The 14,298-nt window shown below is 37.1% G+C and overlaps 1 protein-coding gene and 1 non-coding gene across 2 annotated transcripts; one reads left to right on the top strand and one right to left on the bottom strand.

Moving 5' to 3' along the window:
* Nucleotides 1–5,670: 5,670 nt before the first annotated feature.
* On the bottom strand, nucleotides 5,671–6,783 carry LOC113708257 (uncharacterized). The gene has a single exon (XM_027230720.2). The coding sequence runs from the start codon at nucleotides 6,781–6,783 to the stop codon at nucleotides 5,671–5,673; it is 1,113 nt and encodes a 370-aa protein (XP_027086521.2).
* LOC140014461 (small nucleolar RNA R71) lies at nucleotides 6,305–6,411 on the top strand. Its single transcript, XR_011821222.1, has one exon. It is a non-coding gene; the product is annotated as a small nucleolar RNA R71 (small nucleolar RNA).
* Nucleotides 6,784–14,298: the final 7,515 nt, after the last annotated feature.

The raw sequence follows: 14,298 nt of genomic DNA, 5'->3' as shown, positions 1-14,298 counted from the left end.
ATGTTTGGTTAATGCCATTTTAGAAAAGGTTAACTGAGGGCGTTCCAGTGCAATTATTCTGTACTCTGAATTAGTCTTTTTACTTTTTGTCTTTTGAAAATTGATATGGTGTTCTTATTGGAAGTGTTACCGCACTTTTCTTCTTTCCTTCTGTTCAATTAAATCCCCTACTTTATTAAAGTGACTGACAAAGTGGTTAGCTGGGATTTCGCTTAACCAATTCCAGAAATAATAAGCGATTCAGAACATGTAAGATGATGTATACTCTTAAAAGAAGTTGCGAAAATTAAAAAAAAAAGTAAGATGAGTTTATTCATATCCTTTGATTATCACAAGATGCGTTTATATCTGCAGGTAAATCATTTGAAGCTCAAGAACAATACAAGGAAGCTCTTGTTGCATTCTCAGTTTCACTCTCCATAGAGCCAGATTATGTACCAAGCATTGTCTCAATTGCTGGAGTGCTGATAAAATTGGGTAGACAGAATCTTCCAATTGCAAGAAGCTTGTTGATGACTGCTCTCTGACTAGAGCCGACAAACCACCATGCGTGGTTCCTTCTTGGAGTGCTATCCAAGTCTCAAGGCTTGAAACAAGTAGCCGCAGATTACTTCCAAGCCGTACATGAATTAAAGCTTTCTGCTCCTGTTCAAGACTTTACTTAACAACGCATTGAGCACCAAGGTTCCAGAGATAAAGGAACTTCTATTTGGGACTTTAAATGTTGGTTTTGGCTGTTATATACTGACAGTGTAGACAATTAGTTACATTAGCTGGTGTTGGTTTTGGCTTTTGATTAGCTATGTTAGTACTTGTTGTTGATTTTAGTTCAACAAATGATATTTAAGCATTGACTTTTGCTTTTAAATTACTACATGCATTTTATTTTTTGAGATAATTTTACAAGTCCTTTGGGTATCTAATTGACGGAATGTATAGCAGGGAGCACAATCAGGTTGCTTCTTTATTAAAAAAAAAAAGCAAAAAAAAACTCCTAACAGTTAAAAGTGTTAGCATAACTCAACAACTTCGACAATATTCTAACATTTTCGATTGTCAAAAAAAGAGATTTTGGTTGGCAGATGGGATGCTATAATAGTATAGTTTTCCCGACACATTGAATAGTGACAGGTGCCGAACCTGTGCAATAATAATTACTAAAAAGTCCTAATTACCACTTCAATTAAATAATTATAGAACAAATCCAAGTACTGGAGCAGGGACCCTAGGTGTGCAATGGGTTACTTGATTCACCCTGTTCCCGAAGAGTTTGCTTGATCCGATATACCGGATTTATCTATAAAAATACTAATTTTGCGTACAATGGCAAGTAGGGTCGATTCTACAGGGAGCAGGTAGGAAATTATTTCTTTCCAAATTAGTAGAATGGAATTGGGGGATTTTCAATGGGAGGCAAATAAAAATAAAATAAAATAAAACAAACAAAATTCAAAACTAACTCACAAAGCACAATTCACTAAAAATAGCAATTAATAAAAGTTCTACCCAAAGGATCAACTGCTCAGGCACGGTCCAAATAAATGCTCATCGATGCAAAGATATTTCATCAATTTATCACTAGATTGGTTATAGCCATCAATAAACTCTGACAACCAGCTCTTTCTTACTTTTTCGACAGTCAAGGTACGACCATTGATTGCTTCTCTAACCAGATAACAACCCTAGGTACGACCGTAGGAATTTAATTATCCAATTGCATTAAAACTAGAAGAACCCAACCCTAACCAATAAACACGCTAAGAGGGTTTATTTAAATTAGATCTTGCGTTTTCCCATCATAAAATCAATTTTGGTGGTTGCCACAAGGTGTTAACTAAATGAACAATTACGGATTCTATTTAATTAACGTGGCAGTAGGCTATTAAATTAAATCGAATACCCGGCCGTTGATATTCAATTAATAAAATACCCATTAACAATTAATTCAGGAAACGCACGAATAGCAATAAATTGGGAGAAATAGTGAAGATTCGGTTAGATCTCACAGATGTGATGGACCGCGCCTTCGCGCCAACCTTTGGGTAGAGGGGGGGAATTAGCCGCTCCTCATCATGTCAAGCTCACGCAATTTAATTGATTTCATCCCCGCAAATATCAAAGAATCTGGATTGGTGAAGTAGCGCAGATAGAAAAAGTGAAAAGTCTCGCTTGACTCTGCGTGGGAGTCCGTACTGGATTCCCCAAGTTCAATGCCAAAACCAAAGGAAGTTGAATAAATTCGAAAGCGAAAAGCAAAAGAGTCAGACGCAAACGCCAAAAACAAGGGAAAGAAAAGTCTTCTGTGTCTGACCCATTCGGCCGCAGAAGAAACAAAAGAAAAATAAAAGCGTCTGACAAATCTTCCCCTAAGAAAAGTAGAAAAAGAGAAACTAAGGCTAAGAGTAGTAGTCCCCTTGAATCTTGCTTTTTCCTTTCTTTATAGCCGCCGCAGGAGCTCTCCAGACGTCTGGCCCAATTCCTTCCAACAAAAGCTAGCCTTTTGGAGTTTTTATCCCATGCTTCTCGCGGTTCACGTGGACCGCAGTCCCGCTTTCGGTTTCGTCCACCTTCTAAGGCGTGGCTACGCCCTGAGACGAAAAGTCTTCTGGAAATTTACCCCGCGAGATCATTTTTCATGTCGACCACCTACAATTCACACAAATATCGAATATGAGTGAAATTCCAATTCTTAGCACCGTGAATAGCCAAAATTAGGATAAAATAATGGTACAAAATGTGCCCAATAACCGCTCTATCAAATCCCCCCACACCTGGACAATGCTTGCCCTCAAGCATTTCGAAGCTCAGAAGTACAACCGAGAGAGCAAAGGTCATGCAATAAGCTATACTAATACAAGCATCTAGGGTCCCTGACAATATCAACAAAGGTAGAACACACCGGACATGTTGTAATTCAAAGAATATATATGAATACTAGGAACGCTCAATTCAACATCACGGAATGCCATTACCATAGGCTTGCACATTTATCACATCTCCACCACTTAAAAGTGAACTAAACACATAAATCAAAGGGACTTTAATATGGTTGCAATGGGGCTTCGGGTGAAAGGCGGGTCAAGAAGGTGTAGATAGGGGGTAAAGTGTCAAGAGAATGTCCGAAACTCACCAATAACCACAGTGTTTTACTTCATGCACAAGGCAGTTTTCATTTGCTGTACCCATTGTACAAGTGCCCCCAATTTTTTTTTCTTTCTCTCTCTTTTTTTTTTTTTTTAGAGAGAACTGCTCGCAAGGCGTGGGCACGCCCTGTAAGCCAAAGTCCTCTGGTCAGTGGCCCTTTTCCAATTTCCCTCCTTTATACAAGGATAGCATCATATAGCTCCTAATCTAATAGCACTTGCAACCCCAATTCTGTTTGCTTTGCACAAATGATGGAATTCAGGCATCCCTTGACAACACAGGGGTAAACAAGAAAGTTTAAAGAGGTCTTGGGTTAACAAACACGGATAACAACCAGGAACGAAAGACAAAAGCTCAAATTGGTTCACTATTGGGAGATAAGATGAGGGCTTGATTTTTTTTAGATAGCTAAAGAGGGTTAAATCCTAAATGCCCTTATCATTTCAAATGCATCCAATTCAACAAAAATGTGGCCTCGACATGTATAAACTAGCAAGTTCTAGAATGCCAATACCATGTGTGATACTCACTCAATCAAACAAAAAAAATAGAGCAAACAAAAATAATGTGCTCATATAAGGCTCAAAAGCTCCCAAAAGTTTCAAAAATGGGTCAATTCCAACATATTCAACATTCAACGACATTGCCAAGGGAAGCAAGATGCACAGCTAGCATATCCGACCACATACCCACTCACTTTGATTATGTCATTCATCACAGCAACATGCCCCAATACTAACAAGCATATAAATAGCCAAAAAGCCGCCTAACTACAATGTTTTCATTTTTTTTCATTTTTTTTTGTTTTTTGTTTTTGTTTTTTGTTTTTTTATTTTTTTTTGAGTAACAAAGAAAAAAGAAATAATGGAAGCCACTAATCCCCTCACACCTAAAATCTACATTGTCCTCAATGTAGAAAAGACAAATGAAATATTAGGGGAAAGGAAAAGAAACTTCCCTGACCACTGGGGAGAGAAAGTGAGACACTAAGGCGGAGGAGGTGAGACGGCTGCGTGCACAAGGTGGTGTGGTGGCGGCGGACGCAACACCAACAGGAAGGAGAAGACTGAAGTTTTTTTTTCGGAAGGGTTGGAAGGCGTGGGCACGCCTTAGAAGTTATAGTCGTCTGACCGTCAATTCCAAAACTCCATTCCTTAGGTGTGATGACCTAGCGTGGGCATGTCTAGCTGCCAACTTCCTATCACAAAATAACAACCCACTAAATGACACTAACACTTAACAAAAACTTCAAAAATATAAGAAAACTAAAACAAAAGAAGCCTTGGGTTGCCTCCCAAGCAGCGCCTTTCTTTAATGTCTTTGGCTAGACATAGCACCACTCTTTAGTCTGGATGTAATTGAATTTTCCTTGTAATTGGTGGCCCTCCTCCAGGATCCACATGGCCATTGAGTGCAACTTTTTTCCTAAATTTTCTCTCCATTTTTACCTCATAAATTGCTTTCATCCTATAGGACTTGTTCGCAGCAACCTTGGATTTACCCCTATAAGCAAACTTAGAAAAGTCTTGCACAGAGGGATTAGTGGTATACATAGCAAACACAAAATGAGAATTAACAGGATGTTTCATTGTATCAAAAATATTAAAGTGGACTATTTCTCCATCAAACTTCATCGTGAGAGTACCCTTACTAACATTAATTTTAGTCTGGGCAGTACTCAAAAATGGTCTTCCTAATATAATGGGTGATGGATTTGGGGCACTTCTATCATCCATGTAAAGCACATAAAAATCAGTAGGAAAAATTAATCCATCTACTTGCACTAAAACATCCTCAACTATCCCATCCGGATAAGCACATGTACGATCAGCCAATTGAATTATTATCCCCGTTTCTTTTAAAGGTGCTAAATTTAGAGAATCATAGATTGACTTAGACATCACATTAATAGAAGCTCCTAAATCTATCATGGCATTTTTGATACTAGACTGACCAATCTTACAGGGGGATAGCAAACATACCTGGATCTCCGCATTTGGGTGGGAGTTTCCTTTGAAGTACAGCTGATACATTCTCTCCTACCATCACTCTTTCATCACCCCTTAGCTTTCTTTTGTTAACGTACAAGTCTTTCAAGAATTTTGCGTACTTGGGTACCTGCTTGATCGCGTCCAATAGGGGGATGTTTACTTGAACTTTACGGAACACATCCAGGATTTCTTTTTCCTTTTCTGCCCTCTTTGTCTTTTCCAACCTACAAGGAAAAGGAGGTAAGTTAGATTTAATAGTGGGCGAAAAAGTGAAGGTTACCTTAGGATCCTTGCGAATACGCCCTTCCTCTTCAATTTCCTTCTCTATCTCCTTTTCACTTTTACTTTTTGAACATTGCACTTTGGGCCCTTCCAGTTCCTTACCACTCTTCAGCGTCATGGCACTTACATTCCTGGAATTTACCTCGGGTTGCGATGACAATTTTCCATAAACGTGGGACTCCAAGCGATTGATGGCAGTTGCCAGTTGGCTTATTCGAACATCTTGGTCCTTCTTGTTAGCTTTGGTGTCCTGCTAGAGCTGCGCGGTATTCGCGGCCAAGGATCTGATCTCCTGTTGAAGCTGGGTAGTAGTCGTGGCCAGGCTTTTGACTAGGTCCTCCAGGGAGCTTCCTGAATTGGAGGACGAGGATTGAGATTTTGGTTGCCATGGCTGGTGGAATCCTGGTGGACGATTCGGAAATGAATTTTGTTGTCTGTTCCCATAACTGAGATTGGGATGGTCCCTCCAGCCCGGATTGTACGTATTGGAGTATGGGTCGTACTGCCTGCGGGGCCCTCCGACCATGTTTACCTGTTCCGCCCCATCCTCTTGCAAAATGGGGCACGTGTCTGTGCAGTGGTCCATGCTAGTACAGAATCCACACACCTTTGCTCGCGGCGTGTCTCTCATTGCTAATTGCCTAACAACAGATGTCAATTCTGACAGTTGCTGCTGTATGGATGAAGTCTCTACCTCGTTAATTCTACGGGGAGAGTTGCTCTCACGTAAGCCAAATTGTTGGGAGTTCTCTGTCATGGCTTCGATGAGCTCCCACGCTTCCCTCGGTGTCTTGTTTGCAAGTGCTCCCCCACTCGCAGCGTCAATGATACTCCTATCGGTTGATTGGAGCCCTTCATAGAAGTATTGGATTAACAGTTGTTCACTAATTTGATGCTGCGGGTATCTAGTGCACAACTTGTTAAACCTTTCCCAGTATTCATACAAGGACTCATCGGGATATTGTTTAATGCCGCAGATCTCCTTCCTCAAACTCACAGCCTGGGATGCAGGGAAGAATTTTTTCAAAAACTTCTTTTTTAACTGTGCCCATGTAGTAATACTACCCGCTGGTAGGTAGTATAGCCAATCTTTTGCTGCATCCTTGAGAGAGAAGGGGAAAGCTCTAAGTCTTATCTGCTCCTCAGTGACCCCAGGAGGTTTCATACTAGAGCAAACCACCTCGAACTCCTTGACGTGCTTGTGAGGTTTTTCGCCAGAGAGACCATGGAAAGAAGGTAAGAGGTGAATCAACCCTGACTTCAATTCGAAAGCAGTATTCTCAACCAGAATGGGGAATGTGATGCATAAGGGCTGGTGAGTCAGCTTCGGGGCGGCCAGCTCCCTTAATGTTTGGGTGTTGGCCATACTTACTTCGTTTTCTATCGACTCGTTTGCAATAAATAAGTGCCCTTCTTTTCGCCTCTTGGTCTCTTGCCTCCGCCTACGCGCTGCCTTCTCAACCTCAAGATCGTATACCAATTCACCTGTGCGAGAAAAACGGGGCATAAACTAGCAAAAATACCAAGAAGAATAGAATAAAATAAAAAACTGAATTTGAAAAGAAACAAATAATCCAAATGCCAACTCCCCGGCAACGGCACCAAAAATTGACAGGTGTCGAACCTGTGCAATAATAATTACTAAAAAGTTCTAATTACCACCCCAATTAAATAATTATAGAACAAATCCAAGTACTGGAGCAGGGACCCTAGATGTGCAATGGGTTACTTGATTCACCCTGTTCCCGAAGAGTTTGCGTGATCCGATATACCAGATTTGTCTATAAAAATTCTAATTTTGCGTACAATGGCAAGTAGGGTCGATTCCACAAGGAGCAGGTAGGAAATTATTTCTTTCCAAATTAGTAGAACGAAATTGGGGGATTTTCAATGGGAGGCAAATAAAATAAAATAAAATAAAACAAACAAATTTCAAAACTAACTCACAAAGCACAATTCACTAAAAATAGCAATTAATAAAAGTTCTACCCAAAGGATCAACTGCTCAGGTACGGTCCAAATAAATGCTCATCGATGCAAAGATATTTCATCCATTTATCACTAGGTTGGTTATAGCCATCAATAAGCTCTAACAACCAGCTCTTCCTTACTTTTTCGACAGTCAAGGTACGACCATTGACTGCTTCTCTAACCAGATAACAATTCTAGGTACGACCGTAGGAATTTAATTACCCAATTGCATTAAAGCTAGAAGAACCCAACTCTAACCAATAAACACGCTAAGAGGGTTTATTTAAATTAGATCTTGCGTTTTCCCATCATAAAACCAATTATGGTGGTTGCCACGAGGTGTTAACTAAATGAACAATTACGGATTCTATTTAATTAACGTGGCAGTAGGCTATTAAATTAAATCGAATACCCGGCCGTTGATATTCAATTAATAAAATACCCATGAACAATTAATTCAGGAAACGCACGAATAGCAATAAATTGGGAGAAATAGTGAAGATTCGGTTAGATCTCACAGATGTGATGGACCGCGCCTTCGCGCCAACCTTTGGGTAGAGGGGGGAATTAGCCGCTCCTCATCATGTCAAGCTCACGCAATTTAATTGATTTCATCCCCGCAAACATCAAAGAATCTGGATTGGTGAAGTAGCGCAGATAGAAAAAGTGAAAAGTCTCGCTTTACTCTGCGTGGGAGTCCGTACTGGATTCCCCAAGTTCAATGCCAAAACCAACTGAAGTTGAATAAATTCGAAAGCGAAAAGCAAAAGAGTCAGACGCAAACGCCAAAAACAAGGGAAAGAAAAGTCTTCTGTGTCTGACCCATTCGGCCGCAAAAGAAACAAAAGAAAAATAAAAACGTCTGACAAATCTTCCCCTAAGAAAAGTAGAAAAAGAGAAACTAAGGCTAAGAGTAGTAGTCCCCTTGAATCTTGCTTTTTCCTTTCTTTATAGCCGCCGCAGGAGCTCTCCAGACGTCTGGCCCAATTCTTTCCAAAAAAAGCTAGCCTTTTGGAGTTTTTATCCCATGCTTCTCGCGGTTCACGTGGACCGCAGTCCCGCTTTCGGTTTCGTCCACCTTCTAAGGCGTGGCCACGCCCTGAGACGAAAAGTCTTCTGGAAATTTACCCCACGAGATCATTTTTCATGCCGACCACCTACAATTCACACAAATATCGAATATGAGTGAAATTTCAATTCTTAGCACCGTGAATAGCCAAAATTAGGACAAAATAATGGTACAAAATGTGCCCAATAACCTCTCTATCAAATAGTACGAGCCTATCCTCACATTGGAAGGGACAACACTCGTCCGAGGTGTGAGGAAAGGTAAAGTGTCAGTTTATATTATTTATACTGACACCTTTAAACGTCGTTAAAGGTTATTTTTGTTGTAGTGAGCCTGCCTTTTTGCAATCTGCCCAACCAATCTATCCCCGTTTTTGGTATAGGCCACCACAGAAGGCATCGTTCTTTGCCCTTTAGCATTAGTAACTATAGTAGGCTTCCCTCCTTCCATGGCAGCCACTGCTGAATTCGTTGTCCCCAAATCAATCCCAACAACCTTTTCATTCACTACACTCAAAGACCTGTCGAATTGAGGTTTATAAAAATGGAGTTTTATAATGCAAAAATGGGTTCTGAAATTGGGTTGCTGCTGCTGCTGATGAAGACGCCATTTTTATCAACTTTCAGACTGATTTTTGGGCCAAAAAATAAACTTTATTGGTGAATAATTTGAGCAAAATCGAGGGAACAGATTGGTTCTTAATTTTTAAAATTTTTCTCTTCACAGAGAGAAGAGAACATAAGAGATCGATTGTGATGGGGAGGACGATTTGATGGCAAGAGAGGAGAGGAAAGGATCTATTGGAGAAGAGAGGAAATGTTTTATTTTTTATTTATACTGTTGGAAATGAAACGGAGGATTTGAGTGATTCCTCCCAATTTACTCAGGAATCATGAATCCCCAAAATTTTAGGTATGATTCCAATATTTTAATTCCCATTACAGTATACCAGGCACCAAGTATTGGAATCATCGTCATTCCCCATACCAAAACCCTCTAACCAAGCAGCCCCTTACACTTTTATCAATCAACTAATGAAAACATATAAGTTGAATAAACATTTTAACTTAATAAAAAGTTTAATGGCTGAAATAAAAAAAAAACTCTAACTAGTATAGTGACAATATGTGACATTTTGCCCTATTTATTAACATGGAGATCTCTTGGTGTCATGATTGATCAGACGTGGACAAGACATACAACTAGCTACGTTCCAAGATCCGGAAGTTTGCTGATGGATATTTGTCACAGTATTTGGTTATCTATTACTTCTTACATCATCCAAATCTGGCTTTTAAATCATCAATGAGAATAGATATACGACTCATTCGTGGAAAGGCATTAAGAGGAATCAAGACTGTCTATTTTGGCATATTGGCTATATACAATAGTATAGTATAGTTCTAGTGTAGCGACAACCAGAGGCAAATTTCTTGAAATAATTGGGATGTTTTCTTCTTTTAGGGAACAATTTTTAGTTTGTTTTTTTTTTTGTGGTCGGCGGCCAATTTGATATATATATATATATTTTTATTTTTATTTTTTTTTGCACTCTAGATGACAACTTTTTTCTTTTATTTAGAGGGAATTGGACCGCTGCACATGGGATGATGTGCATCGAAGCAAACCATGCATCAAACTGCTGTTAATTGCTTAATCATGATTATTATCAAAATAGACAGTCATTTGACAGGGATTTCGTTTGGTGTTTTTAATGATTTGACTAACATTTACCTAATTGTTATAAAACTAATAAAATAAACTACTATTATAAGCACTGAAATATTAGAAAAAGAAGTAGATGAATAGAGAATAATATTCTTATTGTATTCAACTTATCCAAAGTACCTTCAAGAGGTGCCAATATACCTCTATATATAGGTATTACAAAATTAAAGATACATCAATCCTATTAAACACTTATAACTACAAGAATATAAAGAACATTATGAAACGATTTATCCATTACATGAATGGATTAATGAATTGTAACTTCTTTATATAATGTAGCAATGAATCAAGAATTAATCCTCTTGGGAATACAAAGGGACATCCATACTATTAGTTGTTCATAACACTCCCCGTTAGATGTCCATTACACAAAGAATATGTCTCGTTAAAATCTTACTAGGAAAAAACTCATCGGGACAAGAACCCTAGTAAAGGAATAAGAGTACACTATTCATGTGTATTAATTTCTCCCCCTGATGCAAATATCATTTGAGATATTTTAATCGTCGCATTCTAATATTCTTCATCAATTTCTCAAATGTTGCAGTTGACAATGCCTTGGTAAATAAATCTGTCAAATTATTATCTGATCGGATTTGTTGCATATCAATTTCACCATTTTTTTTAGCAACTCAAGAGTAAAAAAGAATTTTTGTGAAATATGTTTCGTTCTATCTCCTTTAATATATCCTCCATTCAATTGGCCTATACAAGCTGCATTATTTTCATATAATATATTTGGAGGATTTTCTTTTTCAGAAGATAACCCAAAATTCTTCCGGATGTAGTGGGTCATTGATCTTAACCAAACATATTCTCAACTAGCCTCATGAATTGCCATTATTTCAGCATGATTCGATGAAGTGACGGCTAATGATTGTTTTGTAGATCGCCAAGAAATGGTTGTACCTCCATATGTAAATAGATAACCAGTCTGAGATCTTGCTTTATGCGGGGCAGATAAATACTCAGCATCAATATAACCGACCAATTCAGGTTTGAATTTATTTGAATAAAATAAAGGGTTAAATACCAAAAAACCCCCTGTGGTTTGCCTAATGTTCACTTTACCTCCCTATGGTTTGGAAACCTACAATTTGACTCCTTGTCGTTTCAACTAAAGTGTATTTAACGGAATTTCTGTTAGATTTTTACTTTAGGTGAAACGACAGGGAGTTAAATTGTATATTTTTAAACCATAGGGAGGTAAAGTGTATATTTGACAAATCACAGGGGGTTTTTGGTACTTAATGCAAAACCCTTATAGAGGGGCAATTTTGACATTTTCCTTTCAGACGTTAGTTTAGATGTTTTCCGTTAGACTTTTACTTTAGTTGAAACGACAGGGAGTCAAATTGTAGGTTTCCAAACCATAGGGAAGTAAAGTGAACATTAGACAAACCACAGGGGGGTTTTTGGTATTTAACCCTAAAATAAACCAAGATCAATTGTTCCTTGGAGATAGCGAACAATATGTTTAATGCCATTCCAATGTCATCTTGTGGGCGAGGAACTAAATCTTGCTAATAAATGTACTGCAAATGATATATCAAGTCTTGTACAATTAGTAAGATACATTAGTGCATCAATTGCACTGAGATATGGTACTTCAGGACCAAGTGTCTTTTCATTTTCCTCTCGTGGTCTAAAAGAATCCTTATTAGGATCTAGTGATTTGACGACCATTGGGGTATTTAATGTATGTGTTTTATTCATATAACATCGTTTTAATACCTTCAGGGTATAAGCAGTTTGGTCGATAAAAATTTCACCTTTCAAATACTCAATTTGTAAACCAAGGTAGAATTTTGTCTTTCCAAAATTTTTGATCTCAAATTTTTTTAAATATTTAACACTATTTTGAATCTCTTCAGGAGTTCCAATCAAATTTAAATCATCAACATATATAACAATTATCACAAAATTTGACCCATTTTTCTTGATGAAAACACATGGACATATTAGATCATTGGTATAACCTTCTTTAGTTAGACATTCATTGGGGCGGTTATACCACATACATCCAAATTGTTTGAACCCATACAAACACCTTTGTAATTTAATAGAATAAATATCTTTAGAATTTGATTTGCATGCTTCAGGCATGTTGAATCCTTCTGAGATTCTCATATAAATATCATCTTCAAGATTTTCATATTAATATGCAGTAACGATGTCCATTAGATGCATGTCTAGTTTTTCATGTACTACAAAACTCACAAGATATCTAAATGTGATAGCATCCACTACAGGTGAATACATTTCATTATAATCAAATCCAAGCCTTTGTGAAAATTCTTGGACTACAAGTCTTGCTTTATACCTTATAATTTCATTTTTCTCATTTTTTTTCTCATAAATACCCATATAACCTATTGGATTTACACTTTCAGGTGTTTGGACTATAGGTCCAAAAACTTTTCTTTTAGCCAGTGAGTCCAATTTAGATTGGATCGCATCTTTCACTTTGACCAATCATTTTTATACCAACATTCATCAACCGATCTAAATTCATGATCCTCATCTACGTCTATAATATCAAGTGCTACATTTCATTAGGCTCCAATTAAATTTTCTATAATTTCATTCTCTTCAGGAATTGACTTTTCAGGAGCGACCTCTTCAAGAGGTTGAATTTTGTCATAACATTTATTTAATCTCCGAAAATATTTGAAATCAATTTATACCTTATTTAAGTAGGCCGGCCTTAAATTTATTTGTAGCACTCGTGCATGTCCTTCAGAGATATCAATTTTAACCAGAGTATTTCCTGCAGGAATAGTTGATTTAATGACTCTTCTGGAGTCGATGGATATATCTGACAATTGATCTGCAACTTTCTACAAGTTAAGAGTTTCTTAAAATTTTAGTTCACATTATTTTGTATAAGGATCGAAGAAATCCAATTTTTCAAATGATATCCTTTCGGTTGATCTTTTTCTCCCCCTAATGTCAGGAATCGTATCTCATCAGAATAAATAAATTATTCAATAGATCACTCATTAATATTTTACGATATTTAATCGTAAAAGGTGATTCATACCTGATATAAATTTTAAATTTCTTTTAGAGCCATACATAATATAAAGGGAGTATGTATAAATACTTATCGACTCTCAAATATTCTCACTTTTGCCAAATTATATATCCATTGGGATCAGTAAACTTTTGGTTTACTACAGGTGATGATTATAAATCAAATGAGAATGAAGACAACTATATCGATAACCATTTCTTTCGAATGATTATTATGATATAATTAACCTTTATCTCACTTGATTTCTAAACATGATCTTTATTATTATCTCATTTAGTGTCTTAATTTGATATCTATTTCGATGGATATTCAAATTCAATAAATTCTTCGGCACATGGTAAAAGGTAGTGTTTTATTTATCATAAACTTTTCTCCTACAGGGAGAAATATAGCAGTGGTTCTTTTGGAACTTTTAATCACTTAAGCACCGTCACTGATTGTGTTTGTCTCTTTTGTTGGAAAATAGTGTATATAGTAGCATTTATTAATGAGACACATATCATTGTCACCATAATTCTTATGGGACAAATATCATCACCATAATCCTTTGATCCCAAATATTTAACTTCCATTTTTTCTTCAGGAAGGAAAGTCAATTACTATCATAAATTAAATCAATCATCATACACCTTCAGGGCGTTTAAAGAAATTTGCCACATGAAAATGCTATTATAATTTTGATTTGTCAAATATATTTTGGGACATTTATTTTTAGGATCCTTACTTTCTTGTCCTTATCATTATTATCCCACTTCAAGTGGTAACTTTTTCTCTTGTCATGGTAAAATACATATTTACCAAAATCATAGTCATTGAAGCAACCATAACTAGTAAATTGAAATTGAGTCGCATTCACTTCTGGGAATGGACTAGAACTAGCATGCAATAAGTACAGAATACTTCTCAAAATTTCTCTCAATATTGCTACTACAAGAGCATATTCAGGAAATATGTAGAGAATATTATTTTCAACTAAGAAATAATTCTGAGCATAGTAGAATTGTGTACTTGCAGCCATAAGTAAATTTATCATACCAGATTTTGAAATAAAAACCATCTTCTGGTGGCCAAAT

This window comes from Coffea arabica, chromosome 9c (assembly GCF_036785885.1).
Source record: "Coffea arabica cultivar ET-39 chromosome 9c, Coffea Arabica ET-39 HiFi, whole genome shotgun sequence".
Lineage (NCBI taxonomy): Eukaryota > Viridiplantae > Streptophyta > Magnoliopsida > Gentianales > Rubiaceae > Coffea > Coffea arabica.
The sequence above is the reverse complement of the archived record's forward strand: the minus strand, read 5'-3'. Positions and strand labels throughout refer to the sequence as shown.

Coding starts and splice junctions, on each gene's coding strand:
- LOC113708257 (XM_027230720.2), bottom strand. CDS start 6,783: ATGGCCAACACCCAAACATTAAGGGAGCTGGCCGCCCCGAAGCTGACT.